We start from the raw sequence: 21,256 nt of genomic DNA on the forward strand, positions 1-21,256 counted from the left end.
TGTCTCTTAACCTGAGCCTCAGTTTCCCCACAGGCATACCTGCTTCAGTGAAGTGCTACTGGGGAGCTACTGGGGTGGGGCGTGATCAGATCGGCCCCTTCTTGTTCGGAAGAAGGAAGGTACGTGTGGGCCGGGTTACAACGGGCATGTTCCCTACCCCACGTAAGTCTCTGTGTAAATGCCCGTCAGGACCCCTGCTAGCCAGGGCTACCCCCAGCGCCCCTCCCCATCCAGTGCCCTGGAGCTGGGACCCCAGCGCAGAGGCTCCGGTCTCCTGAGAAGCCTTCTGCTAGGGATGGCACGCGCAGCCTCCAGAGGGCGCAGCCTTCCAGGAATGGCCTTGACCGACCCTCCCTCGGGTCCCTGGGTAGGGATTACCAGGAGGGACCTGCAGCTCAGAGACCAACCACGTAGACTCAGACCACATGGTCAGGGAAAACTTCGTGGGGCAGCCCACAACCTGACCCTTTGCTCTGGTCCAGTGTCTTCTAGCTGTCCCCTCACACCCGGCCCTAGGTAAGGCTGGATCCTGGGCTCTTACTGGGCTAGAGCCAAGAAACACGGTCTGGGTGAGGTGGGCTCCAGGCCTCCTCTTCCCCCACTTCACACAGCTCCTGCCACACAGAAGTGGGGCCAGGAATGGCAGAGCACAGCGCAGAGGCCGGGCAGCCGGGGAAGGATTGCAGGGGCAGACAGGTAGCTGGGGGCCAGTTTCAACCTGCTGGGCGGGTGTGGTGACCCCTGGTGGTAACATGGGAGCTGCTGGGTGCAGAGGTGGGGACATGGGTGAGAGCCAAGGTCAAGGCTGAGGCTGGGGCAGCACAGGTACACAGGACAAGGGGCTGGCGGTGGGGACAGTTTATTCCACGTCATGCAGATACTGACCCACACGCTCAAGGAGCTTAAAAATAACATTGAACCACACAGTGTCTGTCCCCTACCTCCCCCCAGACACAGAAAGACACTTGGCTGAGTGGGGTTGGGGTCTGAGGGTCCAAAAGCCTCCGTCCTGGGACAAGGCGGCAGTGTGGGCCCAGGTAGTGGTGGAGGCAGTGTCCTTTCTCCCCAGAGGAAAAGTGCAGAGACGGGGCCAAGGCCCCAGGCAGGGAGGCCTCATTCTCACAGCGATTGGCAGGGTGGGCCAGCCAGGGTCCTTCCAGGTCCTTCCCCGAGGGCCCGCCTGGCTGTGGGCCGGAAGCTCTGGGGAGGCGCAGGAGCCGAGGCGCCACCGGGGCCGGCTGGGCGACATGGGCAGCAGCGCCCTTGGGTCCGGGGCACCCGGTGCTCAGTCCCGGCCTTCGTCCGAGCGCCACTTGAGAGCGTGGTCCTTGTGCGCGTCGGGAAGGATCTGGTTTCGCATCCCTCCGAGCAGACTGGACGTGGCCTCTGTGGCTAGAATGAGGGGCTTCACCACGGTTGGGGGCAGCTGGCGGATCACGCCCCCCACGGCGCCCGTCAGCCCCTTCTGCTCGTGGCCCCGAGAAGCCACATCACAGATGGTCTGAGCCGTGTCCAGGATGCCCTGTGGACGTTGGAGGTCAGTGCAGGGCTTTGGGTGGGGAGGTGGGTGTGGGGCTGGGGGGGAGGGCAGGGGATCAGCACCTCTCGAACCGTGTCATAGGCCTTCGCCACACCCTCCCGGAGGTCAGCAGGCTGGTGGCCCTTTCGTAGCCTTCGCACAGAGCGCTTGTCCTGCAGGGAGCGGGGGATGGGCGCCGCTGGGGACAGGATGTCGTACACGGTCTCAGCTGTGGCCTGAGGGGACACGGAGGGCACCAGATGAGGGGAGCCAGCCCGGGCACACACACCCAGCCCCCAAGCCAGCCCCAGAGGACCATGCTGGAACCCCTGGCCAGCCCGGGGTGGCGGGGGGGGGGGCTCACGCTTTTATGGTGCTGCTCCTGGGGTCCTGCCAATGCTTCCAGCACCCGGGTCAGGGGGCTTCGGGTGGAGGGCATGCCTCCCGAGGGGACTCTCCTCATGTCCTCCGGACCCCAATCCCTCCTTGTGTGGACCACCGCATTGTACCTGCCCCATCTATGAGGTCCGCACGTGCAGCTTTCTCGAGACCGAGTGCGCCGTCTCCCCTCCCCTGCACCTGGTCTGGCCCTGCCAGCTCCAGGGGAGCCCCTGGCAGCGTGCTGGGCTCCCCTCGCTCACCCCCACCGACTCTGATCTTCCTTCTGACGCTGGCTCCTCTGCTCCTTTTGCCCCTCGTTTCCCACCCAGCCTCCCCACCTAGCTGTGCCTTTGGGGGGCTCTCTGGGGCCTGCTTATCCTTCCAGCCTCCTCGGCCTGCAAGGGGCTGGGCATGCAGATCCCAGAAGCACTGAGCTCCCCTCGCACCTGCACGCTCACCCCTACCTGCTGTGACTGCCCCACAAAGGCCGGCCCATCCTCGCCCTCCTACTCGAGTCCACGGCACTGAGCTACAGCCGCTCGCAGGACAACTCCCGGGCCTCCCTGGGGACCTGGCCTGGCCTAGCAAAGTGCGGGGCCTGAGTGAGTGTGCACCGGTCTGTGCCTCAGCCTTCCTGTCTGTAAACAGAGCCACACCCCCTTCCCTCCTCTTCAAGAGCTGGCCGTGAGCGGACGCACGGTGGGCTAAAGGCTGCAGGGCACCCATGCTCCCAGGAGTTGCTACGGGCTCAGGCCGGTCACTGGGCCTCTCCCGTCCGTGACTGTGTCTCATAAAATGAAATCGCACACCCAGACTGTCCATACTCAGTAGCACTTTGGGGACCGATCGGGGTCCGTGGAGCAAATTCCCTGCCCTACTTGGCCTGAAAGCAGGTGCCCACTCACCTGGATAGCCTGCACCAGCCGGTTGCTGAGTTCCAGCGCGGCTGAGGCCGTGGACGAGCCAAAGGAGGCGGCCCCCCGCTGTAGCCCCCGCATGAGGCGCCCATCCTTTCTGTACTGCTCGATGGGCAGCCAAAGCAGGTCCCGGAACCCTTGGACTGCAGGGGTGGGGTTGTCAGAGATGCCCAAGGCTGTGTGGCCTGCACCTACCCTGATTTAGGACCTCCCCCTACTCCCGGGGCAGCTTCTAGGCTGCCTAAGGGTCAGAGCAGTTTCCAGAGCCCCCACAGCCGGCTACTCACAGAGCTGGACAACTGAGTGCATGGGGCCTACACCCCCCAGCAGGCCAGGCAGCTGGTTCTTGCGGATATCCTGCAGCCACTCGTTGAGAGCATAGCCCAGCACCTTGTCCACACCCAGGAGTCTGGGAAGGGGAGAGGAGAGGAAGGTACAGGGGCAGAGCCACACACTGAGGGTCATGGGGCCAGGACCCGAGGTACCCCAACACTCTCCATAGCAGCCCCCCAGCCCAGTGCAAAGGGTGACTGTGCCCACTTTACAGAGTGGAAACTGAGGCACCAGAGGAATGATGACTTGGCCAAGGCCACACAACCGGTCAGGATACAGCCAAGGGCAGATAGGGGACCCTGAAGAGAGGCTGGGGGGGGGGCATGGAGGGGATAGAGGGCGCACCCATGTCGGCAACAAAGCCGCTTCAGCTTCAGCTCGGAGCAGTTGAGCTGGGCCAGGCCGATGAGGAGGCCAGCGAAAGTGCCCTGGGGAAGAGAATGGCTTGGGCTTTACACAGTTCAGGACAGGCACCGCCCAGCCCGTCCGAGCCCCTAGAGACCGACTCGGCAGCCAATACGGCCTGGACGCAAGCCGCAGCCCCCAGCAGACTAAGCCACACGTGGGCAGAACGGGGCTCCCCGAGAGGGATGGCCCATGCGGCCATGCCGCGTGACAGCCCCACTTACCACCTGGTCCATGGTGACGTGCTTGCCATGGTAATCCAACCAGATAGGTACCTCAGACGTGAAGCGGAACTCCCTGGGCGGGGAGCAGGGAGAGGGGGCCTTTGGTTACCGCCCCCGCCCCCGCAGCCCGGGCGAGGACCCCTCCGCCTTCAGCCCTACCTGAAGTAGATGGGCTGCTGCTCAGCAGGGGAGCCGTGTCCACCGCCCGCGGCCTCCCGGGAGCCGGTCACCTCTGCGTCCTCAGGCTGCCCTTCCTGGAGGCTGCTGGGCTGGACTCGGGGGTCAGGGCGAGCTAGGGTGGGGGACACAGAGGGGGAATGGGCCCAGGCACGGCTGGGAGGTGGGAGGCGGGAGGACCGGGCCCTCCAGTCCCGGCTCAGCCTCTCACCCTCAGCGGACGTCTCCGCCGCAACCATAGGATTGATGCCGGCCACCAAGCTGGTGAAGAAGTCCTTGAGGAAGAGCAGGGCATCCTGCCGGGGAAGGCGCAGGTCAGCGAGGCCCAGAGGCAGTGGGGTCCACCGCAGGCTCTGTTCCTGACTGGCCTGCTCACCTGGTCCACGTTGAGCCGCAGGGGCATCAGCGAGACGCGGAGACAGCACTCGGGCCCACCGAGGTTGGTCGTGGGGGCCACGTGCAGGGCTTTGATGGTGAGCTGGGGGCAGAGGGCAAGCTCTGGGTACTCGCTGGGCCTTGGGCCCCTGCGTCCACCCTGTGCCCTCATCCAGGCCTGCCTGAGCCCTGGCATCCTCCCAGGCTCTCCAACCCCCTGGTGGCTGGCGGGGGCGGCCGGTACCATGTTGGAGTGGGCACGACGTGGCAGCCGCTCACTCGTGTGCAAGTACAGGAACTTGTTGATCTGGGAGGAGGCGAGCCGGTCTCGGACCTCCAGCTCCTGCACGATGAACACCTGGCGGGACAGCGGCCGCTCCTCTAGCTCCTGGCTGGGGGCCGCAGGGCCCGCAGCGGGCTCTGCCGGGTACACCTCGTGCTGAAAGCTCACCTGCGGGGAAGCAGAGGCCTGAGCCGGGGATGCAGGGCCCTGCCTCTCCCGGCCACCCTTCTTGCCCCTAGCCCTACCTCAGCCCCCCACCTGGCTGCCTCCCCACGGTTGTCCCAGAGGCATTTCAAACTCCACTTGGCACACTGAGCTCTTGACCTGAATCTCTCCCTGAATCTACTTGCTCCCATTCTCTCCTGTCACCTAAGAGCCCCCCACCCCCGTGTGCCTGTCCCCAAGCATCAGCACTGCCCTCTCGCCTCTCCGTCACCAAGCAAGGCCGTCGTTGGGCTCGGTTCCTTCGCACATCTCTCCAGTCTCTGCACTTGTCGTCTCCACTGCCGCCACCTAGTCTGGAGGCCACTGTCCCCTCTCCCCTAGACGGCCTCCTGCTTGGGCCCCTCAGCCCCTTCTCCACACACCCAGAGGGATCTCCATACAACGCACGCCCACCCACCCTGCCCCCTGCAAACACCCCCTCCTGGCCTGGAGGGGTGGGTCTCTCCCTCCAAAGCCCGCCTTCCACCTTGCTGCTGACAGGCCAGCCCCAGTGGCCTCTCTCCTAACCCTCGAGCAGGTCAAGGCCTTTCTCATCTTTGGAACTTTGCCCTGGCCTTCCCTCTCCCCCACACCCAGTGCCGGCTCCCCAGCCCAGCAGGATGCAGAGAGCCCCAGAGTTTTCTCGGCACACCAGCCCCGTGTGCTGGGGGAGAGGGCCCGCCCGGCTCACCCTCAGGAGGCAGCACCTCCGCCCGCACCATCTCAGGTCGGCCTGGCAGCCCACCCAACCTGTGGTTCCTCCCCATCCAGATTTCTCCAGAACCGGACCACTGTCACTAGCTCTGCGGCTGCCGCCACCCTGTGTGGCCACCGTCTCCTGCTGACTGCACTCACTCTAGTAAAAGCCACAACTGTCCTGTGGCCTGCGGGGCCGTAGGCAGCCTGGTTCCCAGTCAGACCCATGGCCCACATGGCCCCCACGGCCCCCCTCCTAGCCCGGCTGCGGTCCCGCCGGCCCCGTGGCTCCAGACACGGCAGGGATGCTCCGGGCCCGTGGCCTCTGCGCTGTGCCCTCTGCCTGAAACCCTCTTCCTGCCCCCTTCCGCAGGTCTTTGTGGCAACGGGACCTTCCCAAGAGGACTTTGCTATCATCCCCAGTGCTCCCTGTCCCCCTCCTGCTTCACCTTCCCCAAACACTGATCCCATTCCACAGCACACAGATCTTCTGTGGCTCCCTCCACCACCACACATGTGACGGGAAAGCAGGGCTTCTGTCTGCCGTGCTCACTGCTCCCTCCAACGTCTAGAACTGCACCCAGGGGGGTGGCATAGCCACCGCTCCGCAAACACTTGGGGAGTTGGTGCCCGAGCAGGGACCGGAGCTAAGTGGCCATGGTGGAGTGCTGGCTGGGTGCCAGGGATGGGAGAGCCCGCCCTGTCCCCCGCCCAGGTGGCTTTCTGTACGCTGAGCCCCCAGCTCACCTTGCTGAGCTGGATCTCCATGAGGACGTGGTGCTGCCTCCCGCTGCCCCCCTGGGTACGCCAAGAGTTCTGGGGCCGGTTGGGGCCGGAGCAGCGGGAAGGGGAGCCCCTGGGGCCCATGAAGCTGCCTCTTGCCCTGGAAAGAGGGACAGGGGACAAGCTGACTCGGGGGAACCCCCTTCCCGTCAGAGAGGGCCCTTCAGCCCAGGGCAGGAAAGCCTCTCCCGGGGAGGTGGGTGGGGCAAGGAAGGAGGAAGAACGGAGCCACTGAGGCAAGGATTCTGTGCAAGGTTATCAGCAGCTGAAGGTCAGAGCTGGCACCCCTCCCCCCAGCCCGGGCCCCATCTCCTGGTGGGTGGGCCCCACGGCCATAGCTGCCCCCTGCACCCCGTCCTTCTCACCTGTGGCCAGGGTGGGGGCCAAAGTCCCGGCCCCCATAGAGGTGCCAGACGAGCGAGACCTCCCGCAGCACCACACGGCTGGTCGGCATGGGGAAGTGGGCCGGCGCCCGCAGCAGGTCCGTGCTGCCCAGGGGCCGAGAGAAGTACCCGTCCTGCACGACGATGGGGCCTGGATGCAGCTGTGTCACCACAGGCTCCCCATCTCGGGGCTGTGGGGAGGGGGCCGAGTGAACCTACATGCACGGATGCCTTTCCCCCGTCCAGGCCAGCCTCTCCCAGCTTCCTCCCCATCCTCACACCTCCCCCATTTTTGACAAAAGATGACTCTCCTGGGCCCCAATCCACAAACTGTGTCAGAGTGCTCTGTCCGGGGGTGGGGGGACCCCTAAATGCCCCACGCTCTTGCCAGCCCTGTCTCCCTGGGCCTGGGTCTTGCTTGCATGTGACATTCCCGTTGGCTCCTGGGGGCTAGCTGGTCAGCACCCTGGCAGTCAAATGGTTCTCTGCCCCTACTGCTAACCACCCCGCTCCTCTTCCTGCCTCCCCTCGATGTCCTGTCCCTCTACCCTGGATGCCATTCTCTCTCTCTTCCTCTGGAAATCCACTTGCTCCTCAAAGCCCAGAGTCAGAGAAACAGCCACGGACCCAGACCCGCCTCCCCAGCGACAGAGACCACCTCCGACCCCTCCAGCAGCATGGGCTCTACAAGGGTGCAGAAGGGGGCCACCCCGTCCTACCACATCCTGGCCCTGCCCAGCCTGCCCCCCACACACCGGGATGCCCAGGCCAGGAGCGTCGAGGATGCAGAACTCGTCACTGTCCAGAGTGTCTCCATCTCCCTCTTCCTTTTCATCTTCCTTGGCCTCTGAGCGGGACCCCAAGCTGCCAGCGGGGGTCACAACAGGGGGCAAGTGGGGCTGGGCCCCACTCCGTTCACCTGGGAATAGGTAGACTGACACAGGCGAGGCCTGAGGGAGGGGGCCACCTATGGAGAGAGACGCCAGTTTTTGCGGGGGATGCGCGATTTGGGTGCCTGATTGCATCCCCTGGCCCCAAAACACCCCTGCACCCCACCTGAAGGCTGGGTCAGCTCCCGCAAGCTGCGCTCAGTGTCCAAGAGGGCGTCGGCCAGGTCCCGCTGGTTGATGAGGGCTGTCTCCACCGGGGGGCAGGAGGGCAGGGAGGCAGGGCTCTCAGAGAGCTGTGCCAGGCAGGGGAGGAGTCATAAATGAGTGACGGGAAGGAGGGGCGCCCCCCCCTCCAATGCCAGGGTGCTGGGGGCTGCGGCCGGGGAGTGGGCCTGGCAGAGTTCCAGTAGCCTGTAGGGCCAGGCCTCACCTGTACCTTCTGGCCGGCGATCTCCGTGGGGCTGGGGGGCCGGGGAGGGGGGTGTAGGTCGCCCTCACTCATCACGTACTGCAGCAGGTTGACCAGCAGGGCGCACGAGTCTGCGCAGCTGTGCACGTGTACCACGTTGTTGGAACAGCGCAGCTCGAACAGCGGCTGGCTCTGGGGGGCGGGGGGGGCACCCCATCAGCCCAGGCGTCATCCCCGCCACACACAGATAGGACCCGGCCAGATCTTCCCCGGGCTGGTCAGCCTGCTGCCCAACAGCTCCACTGAACGAAGGAGCAAACTGAGCCCGGAGAGCGAAAGCGGCTTCGCCCAGGGCTGCCCAGGGAAGCAGGAGCGCGCTCCCCGCGGGAAAGCATTCGAGTGCCCAGTAATTCATCGTTCACCTCAGCCTGGCTGGGGGCGGCGGGGGGGGGGGCTGTTATCTCCATGTTACAGAGGAGGAAGCAGGCCCCACAAAGGCCTATGGACTCCGGAGGCCCTGCTTTTGCCCTGGCTGCAGCTGCCCCCTAGTGGTGCGGCTCATATGAGGGGACGCCCAGGATGCGTCTCGCCCTTCCCAGGAGGGCCAGGAACCACAGCCCAGCTCAGAAGGGCAGGCAGGGACCAGAACCTGAGCCCAGGCCCAGGGAGCAGAAGGGAGGAGACAGTGCAAGGGGAAGGGGCGATCCCCTGAAGGTTCCCTCGGCCCTTTGAACTCTCTGGCTCTGGGGGACTCTGGGCAACACTCACCAGTTTGCCCTCGGTGCTCCCCTTCCAGGTTTTAATCACAAGCTCCAGAAGATCAACATCCAAGACACAGACATAATCTGAAGCAGAAAGCAAGAGACGTTCCAGTTGCTTGCTTCTTCACGCCCAGCGCCTGGCCCACCACCAGCGCGGAGAATCTGGCGTTTATCTAAATGCGGCCGTTGCGTGCGTGCACACGTATGTGCGTGCTAAGAACTGGCCAGCAGCGGGGTGAGGACAGCTGGCTGCTCTGGGTGTGGCTGGGGGCCCTCAGAGGGGAGGGAGCCCAGTCCAGGGCCTGCCCACCTCGCTGCAGATCCGGGGTCTCCATCTCACACTTGTCGGACAGGTATAAGGCTGAGTCATCGAGGATGAACCTGGTGGGGAACAGGGCTGAGAAGGGCCCAGGAGCCGCTGCAGGCGGCAGCTCCATGGGAGCCACAGGGGTGGGGGCCCTGAGAGACAGGCAGAGGGGCAGCCACAAGGGGTCCCAAACCCGCAAGAAACTAGCGCTGGGTCCTCTCTGGCCTCGGTGTTCTTGTCTGTACACTGGGGAGACTGGGCCTGTCTCCTGGGCCGCAGGCCCGACATAGCACGTGCTCGCTTAGGTCGGAGGGCAGGTAGCACTCTCCAAGTATTTCCCACTCCTCCGTGGCCCCAGGAGGGAAGTGTCCTGCTTCCCCCCACAGCATTCATCATTCTTTCAAAGTAAGTCTTTATTTTAATGGCAACATAACAAAGCTCCTTTAAGATATTTTAAAACACAGGAACAAGAAAGGAATAATCTCTAATCAGAGTCCCTAAACCCAAATTCTGAGAAAAGCGCCATATGCATTTTCTTCATCTTATCTGTGAAGCCACAGACATGTATACAAATAAACCTTCATAAATCTTAAAAACAACAGCACCATGTAGAGCTTTCTACCTCGGGCTTCTCGGTACATGCTGCGTTATGGCATCTCTCACGTTTTTCAATGTCGTTCTTCAACTTGACTTTGATGGTTGGGTAAGCCACGTTTACTGACTCAAGTTGTCATTTGAGGGCATTCAGATTGTTTGCTAGTTTTAAATCATACTACAAAGGCATCGCATGCCACCTGTTACCCTCCTATCCCTAGAACAAGCATGGCAGCAAGACGCCCAGGTTGAGAGCGCAAATGCTTTAAAGGCTCTAATGAGGAGAAACTGTGGTCCCAGAAGGTGGAATCAAATCTCATTCCTGAGGGAGGGGTCATCACCCAAATGTACAGGAAGGCTCAGAGACTGGCCTGAGGACACACAGCAGGTAGGCAGGACCCTGGGGCAGTAGCAGCTGCAGCCCAGTTTGGGGGGGTGGGAAGTGAGCTGGGTGGGGGTGGTGCCTACCTGAGCAGGAAAGTGGAGGTGTCCATGATGATGTTGCTGGAGAGGGTGAAGGTCTCAGTGGTGACAAGGACACGCACAGGGAGGTAGAGGGGCCTGGCAGGGGGTCACACATGCGCTAGGGCGGGCTCCTCACACATGAGAGCCTGCCCCCGGCCCCTGGCTCTTGGCCCACCCAGCCTGGGTACCTGTAGTCCACGGCACAGGAGAACAGGTGAGTGTGCAGGACGGTAATGACGGTTGGGGGCAGGTAGCCCAGCACTGGGTCATCAAGCACATCTAAGAACTCCAACAGCTTTGGGGGCCAGGACAGGACAGGTGGTGAGGATCAGGGGCCTCTTCCTTCCTCTAACCACCCCCCCAGCCCCCCACCATGCCCATCAGCTGCTACCATACCCCTTGCCCAGGGGCTTTGCGGGGAACTCAGCTCTGGCCCAGCCCAGGCCCCTCAACTGGCCTCCCCCCAAGCGCAGAGGCCTGTCTGCCCACACTACTTGCATTCACCTGGGAGTGCCAACTCTGTTCTGGTAGAGCCATGAAGTGGCGTAGGGTGGCCCGGTGGAGCCTCAGTGTCACCAGGAACTCCTGGAGGTGGGGCACAGTCAGCACGGTGGGGCCCAGCCCACCAGGCACCAGGGAGGCAGCTGCCCCAGCCAACTGGTAGACCAGAAGCAGGCACTGCTGTACCTTGACATTCTTGTGGGGGTCCAGATGGATGCGCACAGCCGTGGACAGCATGTGGGGACCCCGGCCCTGGCTCTTGGGGCCCGAGGCTCCCCGTTCGGTCACCCCTTCCTCTGAAGGGTAGATGGTTGGGGCCAGCTGGGCCGGGGGAGCAAAGCTGGGCAGCTCCAGGCGACTGGGCAGCAGGTAGTTGTCCACAGCCGCTGCGGAGGGCGCTGGTGAGACCCCTGGCGAGCTGGCTGGCCGCTCCCACCACCCAGGGCCCCCATCCCTCCCGCAGGTCCCCTCCCTTCATACCTCGGTGGTAGAGCCTTGCCCTCTCAGCTTCCAGGCAGAAGTAGCCGAGCCCCGGCTGGCCTCGGTACTGGGACACGCTGAAGACAGTGCCTTGCTCCACGTCCAACACTAGCTCCCCGTGTGAGGTCTCTAGCCGCCTCCCAACCTCGTCCTGCAGACAGAGCATGTGGCGGGGCCTCCCCAGGGCACTTGGCAGCCCCGAGCCCTCAGGGGGGGTGGCCTCCTGGAGCCCAGGCCTAAGTAGGACCAGCTCTCGCTCTACCCAGACTCTGCTGAAGGTCTAGAACAGCACTTGTCTTTTTTTTATTTTTTTCCTTTTTAGAGAGGGAGTGGGGAAGGGGCAGAGGGCGAGGGAGAGAGGGAGAATCTTTTTTTTTGCAGGGGGCGGTGGTGACAGAGAGAATCTTACGAGGCTCCGTGCCTGGTGTACACCCTGATTTGGGGCTTGATCTCAGGACCCTGAGATGACCTGAGCCTCAATCAAGAGTTGGACCCTTAACTGGCTAAGCCACCCAGGTGCCCCATCACCTGTCTCTTTTGCCAGAAGGGGAGTCATCCCTGCCCTATCTGCCCTCCGGCATGAGACAGTGCCCATCTGGACCCCCAGTATGGCACCTTACGTACAACACGTGTGCACGGGGTGTGTTGGGATGGCTGGGGAGGCACAGGTGGGTCAGTGGGTGGTGGGTGGGTGCTGCTGGCTGGACAGACCCCTCTCAGCAACACTGGGGTTTCTTTTCCTAGATTCCCAAATTGGAGCTTCTCACCCTGGTCTTGCTCTCCTGCCAACGGTGGCTGGGGGGCGCTGGAGTCAGCGGGGTTCACCTCCCCAGGGCTGCCCTCACCTTAGTCTCACAGAGGGCTGTGATCCGACCCTTCAGCACTGTCACCAGTGTAGAGAAGGTACTCTGGGAGCGAGGACTTGGGGACTCGGGGGCAGGGGGCTGGGGAGCGCCTGATGCCCCCACTGAGAAGAAGTGGGCATCCTCATCATCCGAGTCTGAGTCTGGGGTGAGATCAAGGAGCCAAGTGGGAAGGAGACCTGGGAGGGCTGCCCCAGCCCTGCCCAGCTCTGGGGTGGCCTCGGGACCCCTGCTGGGGCGTCCCTCCTACCCAGCTTGAAGGCTGACTTGCACATCTTGAAGTTGTCATGCCAGAAGCCTGAGGGGCCCGGGAAGCCAGGGGGGTGAGCGGCGGGGTGAGGGGCAGGAAGCAGGTCCGCAGGCTCCCACATGAGCAGGTCGTTGTTGATCCTGGGACAGGTGGATGGACAGCAGCAGTGAGGGTGGCCCAGCCCAGCCCCTCCGCACGCTCCCCCTACCCGCTTGAGTCACCACCTGTTATAGAGGCTCTCGTAGACCTCCTTGCTGGGCAGGAAGATGTGGGCGCTGGGCAGGAGCACTTCCAGGCTGCAGCGCGACAGCGCCAGGGCCCGGGTCTGGAAGGTCCTCATCTCCTCTGGGTCTCCAGGAATCACCATCTAGATGGACGAGGGGGGGAAAGACATCTGAGAGTTGTCAGGGTGGGTCACTGGCTCAGGAATCAGACCCTGACTTCCTATCATTCACTCACTCTCGTTCACTCACAGGAGCCCCTCTGTGCTGGGATGGATGACAGCCAGCTCGTGTGACGCGCTGACTGCGTGCTAACCCTGCTATGCAGGAGGACCTCACGTGTGTCCACTCCTTTATCCTCGTGATAAACCTGTGACACGGATCATTGTATCCACTTTCAAGACGAGGAAACTCATCTGTGTAGAACTCTGAGATCAGACCAGTTCCAAGAGCACCAAGCCACAGATGGAAGAGCCTGGATTCAAACCCAGACCATCTGGGTCCAACTCAAATCTCATCGCCTTCAGAGAAGAGGATCCTGAGGTCCGAACACACAGTGTCAACGGATGGGGTTCTGATCATCCCGATCAGGGACCTGTGCCGTCCGGGGCCTGCCCTCACCAGTGTCCTGACGCCCAGGCCCCACGAGCGGGGGTGCTTCTGACCCCCGCTGGTCTAAGACGATGGGAGACAAAAACTCTCGCTGGTGTCCGGTCACATCACTGGCACCCCAGGTGGTCCCGTCCTCCTGTCCCACAGCCACCGAGGGGCTCCCCCGGGCTCAGGGCCTCACCTCCTCCGTCTCGTACATGGTTCTCTTGGAGGAGAAGGGTGAGGGCTCAGGCTCCCGCAGCTCACAGGGACTCTCGGCTGACAGCTCCAGCTCCTCTCCCTTCTCAGGGGCCACCTCCCACTGTGCACTGCTGAGCTGGGGGTGTAGCGTCACCACGACCCTGCCAGGGCACAGGCCTGTCACTGGCCCGCAAGGCCCCTCCAGCCCCGGATCCCACCTTAGTAGCCAGCCTCAGTAGCAAAGCGCTCCTCTCCTGTCCGACCCTTCCAGAGCCCCACTTACTGAGGCAGGAAGTATTTGCGCACAGGGCTCTTGGGATCCAGAGCTTTGGACACCCGCAGGCAGGGGATGGGTGGCTTCTCTCCATCTTCGTAAGTGCCTGGAAGGATGAGGAGGAGTGGGGGGTCGTCGCTGCTGCCTTTCCCCATTTCTTCCCTAGTGGGAGGTGGGGTTAGTGGGGGCCTGGAACCTCCACCCTGTCCTTTGGTGACTGTCTTTATCGTTTACAGGCCTGCGCCCTCCCTCACAGCCAGTCTGCAGCAGTCCCGTGATCAAGGGTCCACTCCACCCACTCTCGCACAAGCCTGGAGACGGGCAATGCTGGTGCCTCATGGAGCTGGGGAGGCTTGAGCCGGAGTCTGACCCGACTGTGACTCAGTCCCTTCCGCAGCCCTGGGCCCACCTCTCCCAGAGGCCTGAGGCCTTGCCCTGGGTGCCGTCCCCCCGGGGCTCTCACCATGCAGGTCGGAGCAGGTAAGTTCCAGGCGGGTGGGGACCGGGGGACCAGGACCGCTGTTCAACTCTGACTGGAACTGGGGCTCACTCAGCTCTAGCCGCAGCCGCTCGGCCCGCACAGCCCGGCCTGCCCAGGGGTCCCGCTCGGGCCGCAGGTCGGCGATGGGGAAGTGCAGCTGCAGCGTGGCCCGGGGTGCCGACAGCCGCACCACCGTCTGCTGCTCGGCAGCTGGTGCGGGTTCTGTCTGCAGGGGGGAGGGGGCAGGGGGAATCAGACCGCTGCCAGGGCCCCGCCACTGCGGCTGTGAGCCAGAGGGCCCGCGCCAGCTCCCTGCCCCAGCTGGCTATCTTACCAGGAGGCCAGCAGGTGGCTCGGGAGGGGGCATGGTAGCCAGGCACAGCAGGGCAGCAAGCCGGTCCAGGGCCCCCAGCTCCACATCTGCCTGGAAATCAGCCAGGTCCAGGGCCAGTTCTGAGTGGCAATGGCAGGCAGCGGGGCGCCGGGGGCGGCTCTGCGGGGGGAGGGTGTTCAGGTCAGCGAGGGCTGTGGGGTAGGTGAGGGCAGGATGGGAAGGGACCCCCTTGAGCCCTTGAGCAAAAACAAAACACAGAGCCCTCCTGGGTGGTGTGAAGGAAAGCCTGAGCAGGGGACCTGGAGATCCTCACCACAATGCCTAAGACAGATGACCATGTTTGTTTAATAAAAGCCACCCCATATTTGGAGACCTGCAGGGGTTTGCCAAGATGAGCCAGGGAAGGGCCAACCAGGCCAACAGGATGTCTGTGTAGGGCCCAGCTGTCTTCAAGGGCTCCCAGGTCGGGAGGTGGGCTCTAACTGGACACGGGCAAAGGGGGTGGAGGGTGCGAGCAGGGAGGTCCTAGCAGAGGTTGAAAGGTGGGGTAGGAAACAGCCAAGCGCCCCTGGGCACGGGCTGGGGTGGCTTACCTTGGACATCCGGCGGAGAGTCTGTGTATGACGCAGGTGGGCACAGGGCCGAGCTGAGGCCTGGGAACCTGGGCTGCTGGGGAAGCTCAGGATCTGGGATGGGACACAGGAGGTGAAAGTCAGGCCAAGCCGGCACCCCCACCGCAAGCTGCGGCCCCTGCCACATACGTACCTGCTCTTGGCCCTCACCTCTGTGTACTCGGGCTCTGTCGCGTCCCTGGGCCATAGGCACTCCAGCACCTCAAGCTGCCCGAAGTGCACTTGCGTGCTGGTCGTCCGCCGGCCCCTGCCGGTCCGCAGCTCCCAGGACAGCTGCACGGCTGTCCCCGTTAGCCTGCGAGGGAGAAGCTGGGCATCAGAGGTCGGGCTTGGGGGGCTGAGGGAGTCTTTCCCTGGGCCCCTGCCTTGGGCTTGTACCGGACATGGCTACAGGGACAGGCCCTCTGGAAGCACGGTCGGAGATGGTGGAAGTCACGGGAGCCGAAGGGCCCATCCTTGGTGGCATCAAACTCCGAAAAAAAGTGGGTGGTGAGGTCAGGTGGTCCGGAAGATGGGGCAGACGTATGAAGCAAGGTCAGGGTCATGCCCCCCAAGGTCATCTTCACCAGCGAGTCAGGGCGCAGGGTGTCCGGGAGGGGCGTGGGGGCCGTCTTGCCTGAGAGGACAGAGATTTCACCAGGGACTTCCCAGAACGTGTGGGTACCCCAGGTAGAGGGATGGTTAGATACTGGGCTGGGGGCTGGGAAAAGCCCTGGCCCAGATGGACTGTGACTCTGGCATGCGCTTGGCCGGGCAGGGCTGACACAGAGCCTCGTTACGCCAGACACTGAGCCTAGGCTCAACCCAACCCCCTCAAGGAGCTGGAAGAACTACAGTGATAAAGCACCCAGGCCAGGGGCGCCTGGGTGGCACAGTCGTTAAGCGTCTGCCTTCGGCTCAGGGCGTGATCCCGGCATTATGGGATCGAGCCCCACATCAGGTTCCTCCACTAGGAGCCTGCTTCTTCCTCTCCCACTCCCCCTGCTTGTGTTCCCTCTCTCGCTGGCTGTCTCTATCTCTGTCAAATAAATAAATAAAATCTTTAAAAAAATGTTTAAAAAAAAAAAAAAAAGCACCCAGGCCAGCACCTGACACATAATCTCTCAATAAACACCGGCCCAACCATAGCGCCTGGCAAGGGCAGATCTTATTACCCCCTTTCTACGGAAAGGGAAACTGAGTCTCCAAGAATTTAAGTGCTTGGCCCAAGATCACGGACTTTGAAACCAGGCCTCTATCCATTGTGTTACCAGCCTCCCCTGAGCCTCCCCAGGGAACCAAGCCACCCACAGCAGACAGCCAAGCATCGCTGGAGGCCTGCATGCACATGACATCACTTGGGCCCCGAGGCCTCTTCCAGCTCCTCTTGCCCCGGGAGCACTCACCAGTTGGGTGAGCATGGGCAGAGAGCCGGCGGGGGGCCATGTCGCTGTGCACAGAGGATCCCAGGTCTACATCCGAGAGGGAGAGCTCAGAGAGGGCTGAGGCCACACTGCTCGTGAGGCCCGCCATGGAGAAGAAGAGGTCTGTGGGCCAGGGCAGGGGAGGTCAGGGAAAGCCGCACTCGGCCCCCGTGACTCCTGCACCCAGGCCAGCTGCCTGGGCAACTGCCAGGTCTGGCCCCACACCCACCAGTGTTGTCCAGGTTGACAAGAGGGTTGGTAAGGGGTTCTGGGCTGAGGGGCTCGGCCACGGCCCCTGCCTGCAGCTGCTGGTTCAGGTCCTGCTCGATCAGCCACAGGTCTTCAGCACCTAGCGGGCGGCTCTTGTTCAGCTTGTCAACCAGGCCGTCAGGGTCTGTGGAGGAGGCCACTTCTTTGTGTCGGTCCAGCCTAGCTGACCCCTCCCCAGCCATCCTGTCCCGTGGAGGGCCCAGGGGCCTCACCTGCAAGGCTCATGGCACTGAGCAGTTCCTGAAGCTGCTGGAGCTGCTGAGGGGTCAGGAGCAGGTGCAAGGAGCCCAGCTGTCCAGCCACCTCCAGCTGGGGACAGAAGGGGCCAGAGGGGCCAACCATGGAGGCTGCACCTGCTACCTTGGCCCTCGGAGAGCCATCGCTCGCCTGCCCTCACCCAGAGGAGGTAGGATGCCAGTGGCGAGGCTAAGCTCTGTCACCAAGTAGCTGTGTGACCCTGGCCACAACCTGACCACTGAGCCTATTTCTTTATCACCAAGAAGGCAGTAATTTCCCCCACTCAATGAGCCTGCTTCATACGGGGGAGGTCAGCACTGCTGAGGAGTGTTCTGAAATGGGGCACACTCCCTCCTCCACAGGGGCTGGGGACCCACCTTGGGGCCTGGGAAGGCCTCATTCTGCTTCAATTTCACTGTCAATTCCATATACCCTGAGCAGCTGCCGATCTGCAAGGGGGGTTTCGGGGGATCTTCCTAGAGGCAAAAGGATACAGGAGGGAAGGGGTCGAGATGAGGTCAGAGATGGTCAGAAGGGATGGGGTGTGGTGGGGCAGACAGGAGAGAAGACGGGGCTTAGAAGGAGAAAGAGACTGTGGGGATCAGAGATAGCCCACCTGTGGGGGGAGCTCCTCGAAGCGCAGGCGGACCCCTGCCAGCTGCAGCAGCTTGTGCAGAAAGGCAGGAGGCTGGTGCACGTCCACCGCAGGCGCCTGGCTTGGGTCCCGCACTGCCTCATCACAGTACTCCAGTCTGGCGAGTGTAGGATCAGCCCTCGCCCCAGCCACCCCAGGCTGGAGCCCCTCTCCCCACACAGTGCTCTGTTCTAGGGGCCTGGGGCCAGACAGTCTGGCCAGCAGAGCTGTCCCATCACAGCCAGGCCATCCTGGACCTCCAAGGTCAGCCCTTGCTCTTCAGACCCTCAGTGTGTCACCTGATCCGCGGGGCCCCGGCCACCCTGGGCCTGTACCACTTGGCCCCTGGACACAACTCCAGGCTCACAATATGGTCTCCCTCCCACCACAGCCACTGCCCAGGCCCACCCAAGATTTGCCCTGTTATTTCCCAGGAGCCCAAGCTGGGGTTAGGGGCTGGGGCAGGGCCAACACCGTCCAGCAGCCCCTCACCCCCCCTTCACCCCAGCTCACTCCTCTGCGCATGCCCCTACCTCTGCACGTGGACTTCTACTGCCACACCGTGCTCCCCATCACCCGGTGAGTGCTCCACCCTCACGACAGTGTCCAGGAAGGTCACCTTGATCCTTCGCAGCACTGAGGGGTGGAAAGGGGTCTCGGGCTAGTTGGAAGAGGTAGGCGGAGTTTCCCTGTTGGGGCAGCAGTGTGGCCATCCGGCTGTCTGGGGCCCCTGTCTTGTGGGCTATGGAGGGGCAGGCAGCAGGGTAGCCATGAGAAGCCTACTTACCAGTCTCAATGGTCTGGGCAAACATTTCCAGTCCCTCCAGGGGCTGTGGTGGCTCAGAGGGCTCGGGCAGCCCATCCCGAAGGCACTCCTGAGCCAGCTGCAGGCTCGTGGTCATACATGAGGCCCAGCTCTGCGAGTCGGCAGCCCCTGGCCCTGTGAGTAGGAAGAGGGTCTCAGGAGAGGCAGGCCTAGTCAGCTCCTGGGAGCTCAGGCTTACTCCTACCACTTGCCCCCCCTCACCCCCAGCCTTGCCCTGCCCTCACCTGGGCCTTGGCGAGGCTGCAGCGTGAGCTGGAGGCCTGACACGTGCACGGTGCAGTGGTCGGTGAGCAGCGCAGCCCAGGGCACGGCCACCTCGATAGAGCCCACGAAGCCTTCCACCAGCTCTAAGGGTGAGTCTATGGACTCCAGCACTTCGTTCACAGACTAGGAGCAGGGAAAAAAACAAATCCGGCTCAGGGAAACCCGAAATGTGGCTGCCACACTCCCTGTCGGTGTGCTCTGACCTTGGAGAGCTCCCTTGTTCTCCCTGCCCCCGCCTCGTCTCACTACAGAGTTCTACCATTGCTTTAGCTCATTCCTACTCTTGGCCCATTGTGTTTCATCCTTAAAGCCTGAGGAGGGGGGAGCTGAAGGATGCAAAGGAGGAAGCTAGGCAGAGAGGATGGTAGGTGGCATGATCCAGGCACGGGCACAGCATGTGGAAAGGCCCAAGCCGAGTGTGGCAGCACCCACATTCTCTCTGTGCGAGGATGGAGTTCAAGGGGAGTATATAGGAGAGGCTGGCAAAGGGCTGAGCAGAGTCAGAGGGGACCCCCACCAACTCCAAACACTTGGAGTAGCTGTACCTCTCTGAGGTACAAGGCTGAGAGCCTCTGGTTACCAATGGGGAGAGAGCACCACCACCATCTGGGAGCTACTTGGAGGCAGGAACCCACCTGCCTGCTCCGTGTGATCCCAGGTACTGTGTGCTACCACTCAGAGAAGTTCCCAGTAAACACTTGTTGGATCCAAGAATAAACAAACACATGGCAGAACTAGAAGGCTTAGAGAGGCCAAGGTGAAACTCCTTACCCAGAGATCCACAGATGGGAAACTGAGGCCTAGAGAGAAGGAACTAGTTTAATCACTCAGTGTACTGTGAGGACTGCATCTGGGAGACAGGCCTCTCTCCTCACCCCATCCCAGGATCCCCAGGCACTCGGCTTCTTCTGGGGTCTTCAAGGCAGGGGCTGCAGGCTGAGTGGCTGGGAGGAGGGGCTGGCTACGAAAGCACCTGCTTTCCACCAGGGGAGAACCCCTTCCTGGAGATCAGCCCAGAAAGCAGACTTTCTAGGAGCCATTTCAACCCCCACCAAGAGGGAAGGGCAGGGAGAGGTGGGAGTGTTCTCTGGGACTGGAAGTAGAAAGAGGCAGCCTAGAGGTCTTGGCCGTTTCTTTCAGGCCAGCCTAAAAGTCAGAGGTCAGAAAAGGCCTCCACTAGAATTCATAGACAAGAGGTTATCGGGAGGTGTCCCCAACTCTGGGCTTGGATGTCTCTCTCTGCCCCTACATTTGCTCAGGAAGTCCTGGCCTACCCCTAAAGCTCAGCTCTTCCTGCCCCAGATTGCATTTACGCCAAGCACCCTGTCTGCCCAGCCAGAAAATGGAGAAGCCCCTGACCCCATGCCCACCCCTGCTGCTCTGGAGTTGGGGGTCGACCCAGGGCCAGCCCTGGCCTGATGCCTCTAGCTGGTGGCTCCTTTGCAACTTCCCAGTTCAGATGAGTTGTGAGTCACTGCCCCTCACCGCCCCCCTCCTCAGGCTTCTGACCCAGACCTTATTCCTCCCTGCCTGAAACCAAACCCCTCCATCTTTGGAGGGGGGAGGGCTTCCCCGCGGGAAGGGAGGCCGATTCCCAAGCCCCTCCCCAACACCACTGGGTCCATCCCACTCTCCCAAAAGCAGGAAGTAGGCAGCGGCAGTCACACGAGGTGTTGATCAACACGGGAGCTGACGCGGTTGTTGACATCCACATCCTGAGGAGAACCCCACCCACTTGGCCCAGGATCAGAGGGTCAGGAGGTCAGAGCACCTTTCCCACAGGTGCTCTCAGCAGGACTCCAGACCCCTACCAGCCTTGCCTGACCAGCTAGCTGCAAGGCCCCGACTCTGTCACTGCCCTGGCCGCGTCCTGTCAGAGCCCCCTAGTTCCTTCGCTCCCTCTTCACCTTTTCCTTAGCCCCTGAGGACCACTCTTCTCAACTCAGGCCCCAAACTCGATGTGCCTATTCCGGCATTCTCCAGACAAGTGACACCCCCCTCCTCAGCCTCAGTTTCTCCTACTGTGAAGTGGAAGCAGGGAACCCCTTCCCACCCAGGTTCTGGCTCTGAAGACGATCAGTCGCCTGGAAAAGGCCTGACTCCCATGGCCTCTCCACGCCCTCTGCCTGGTCCCCCAGCCTGACCCCTTTAGCCGGGATCCTCAGGTCTCTGCGCACCACCCCCCCTTCCCGATCTCGGGCCTCGTTCCTCACCCAGATCTCCAGGTGGATATCCCGCAGGGCAACGCTGCCCTTGTACAAGTCGAGGCTGAGCTGATCCAGGCTGAGGTGCTCCTGGAAGAAGTGACCCAAGTAGTGGTGCAGCAAGTAGCGGCATACCCGCTCTTTCACACAGTTCGACCATGGCCACAGCCATCGTGACATCTCGGAGGCCGCCGGGCCCAGGCCGCCTCCGCTCGCCGCCCGCCGGCGATCCCCGTCCGGCTTCGCTGTTCACTAGAGCCCCCGGCTGTCCCCGCCGCTTCTCTCAGCGTCAGGCCGCGCCCCCGGACCCTCAGCCACGCCCCCCACGCTCACTGCCATTCGCCATTGTAAAGGGCGAGGCCTACTGATTGGCCGCGGGGGGCGGAGTCTTCGAGCACGAAAAAGGGATCGGGCTCTCAGCATGATATAGTGCTCCTAATCTTGATTTACGCCTGCGTAAAAACTCTGTGTGGGCGGACCTTTG

At 62.5% G+C, this 21,256-nt stretch overlaps 1 protein-coding gene and 1 long non-coding RNA gene across 4 annotated transcripts; one reads left to right on the top strand and one right to left on the bottom strand.

Moving 5' to 3' along the window:
- Positions 1 to 843: 843 nt before the first annotated feature.
- On the bottom strand, positions 844 to 21,063 carry ATG2A (autophagy related 2A). 2 transcript variants are annotated; one of them, XM_045775470.2, is made up of 41 exons: positions 20,782 to 21,063; positions 18,529 to 18,691; positions 18,266 to 18,418; positions 18,012 to 18,114; positions 17,461 to 17,596; positions 17,222 to 17,320; positions 16,820 to 16,916; positions 16,567 to 16,731; positions 16,320 to 16,460; positions 15,313 to 15,550; positions 15,085 to 15,229; positions 14,896 to 14,988; positions 14,303 to 14,461; positions 13,951 to 14,194; positions 13,497 to 13,593; positions 13,215 to 13,374; positions 12,425 to 12,567; positions 12,201 to 12,340; positions 11,933 to 12,093; positions 11,088 to 11,238; positions 10,794 to 10,993; positions 10,611 to 10,691; positions 10,295 to 10,401; positions 10,110 to 10,202; positions 9,051 to 9,121; positions 8,748 to 8,824; positions 8,007 to 8,171; positions 7,737 to 7,863; positions 7,436 to 7,647; positions 6,663 to 6,871; positions 6,262 to 6,397; positions 4,576 to 4,782; positions 4,333 to 4,434; positions 4,168 to 4,252; positions 3,939 to 4,071; positions 3,780 to 3,852; positions 3,496 to 3,578; positions 3,105 to 3,226; positions 2,806 to 2,960; positions 1,603 to 1,755; positions 844 to 1,522 (listed from the first exon to the last, which is right to left on the bottom strand). In XM_045775470.2, exons 1-41 carry the CDS (start codon positions 20,950 to 20,952, stop codon positions 1,286 to 1,288), a joined length of 5,787 nt encoding a protein of 1,928 aa, XP_045631426.2. In that variant the 5' UTR covers positions 20,953 to 21,063; the 3' UTR covers positions 844 to 1,285. The 2 variants fall into 2 exon arrangements, with proteins under 2 accessions (XP_045631426.2, XP_045631425.2); XM_045775469.2 differs by having other exon boundaries at positions 8,001 to 8,171.
- LOC148107892 (uncharacterized) lies at positions 1,473 to 8,838 on the top strand. 2 transcript variants are annotated; one of them, XR_015721460.1, is made up of 3 exons: positions 1,473 to 1,537; positions 4,198 to 4,395; positions 8,776 to 8,838. It is a non-coding gene; the product is annotated as an uncharacterized LOC148107892 (long non-coding RNA). The 2 variants fall into 2 exon arrangements; XR_015721459.1 differs by lacking the exon at positions 8,776 to 8,838 and adding an exon at positions 4,536 to 4,656.
- Positions 21,064 to 21,256: the final 193 nt, after the last annotated feature.

The sequence above is a fragment of the Ursus americanus genome, chromosome 24 (genome assembly GCF_024610735.1).
Source record: "Ursus americanus isolate L20-20 chromosome 24, mUrsAme1.1.p, whole genome shotgun sequence".
Lineage (NCBI taxonomy): Eukaryota > Metazoa > Chordata > Mammalia > Carnivora > Ursidae > Ursus > Ursus americanus.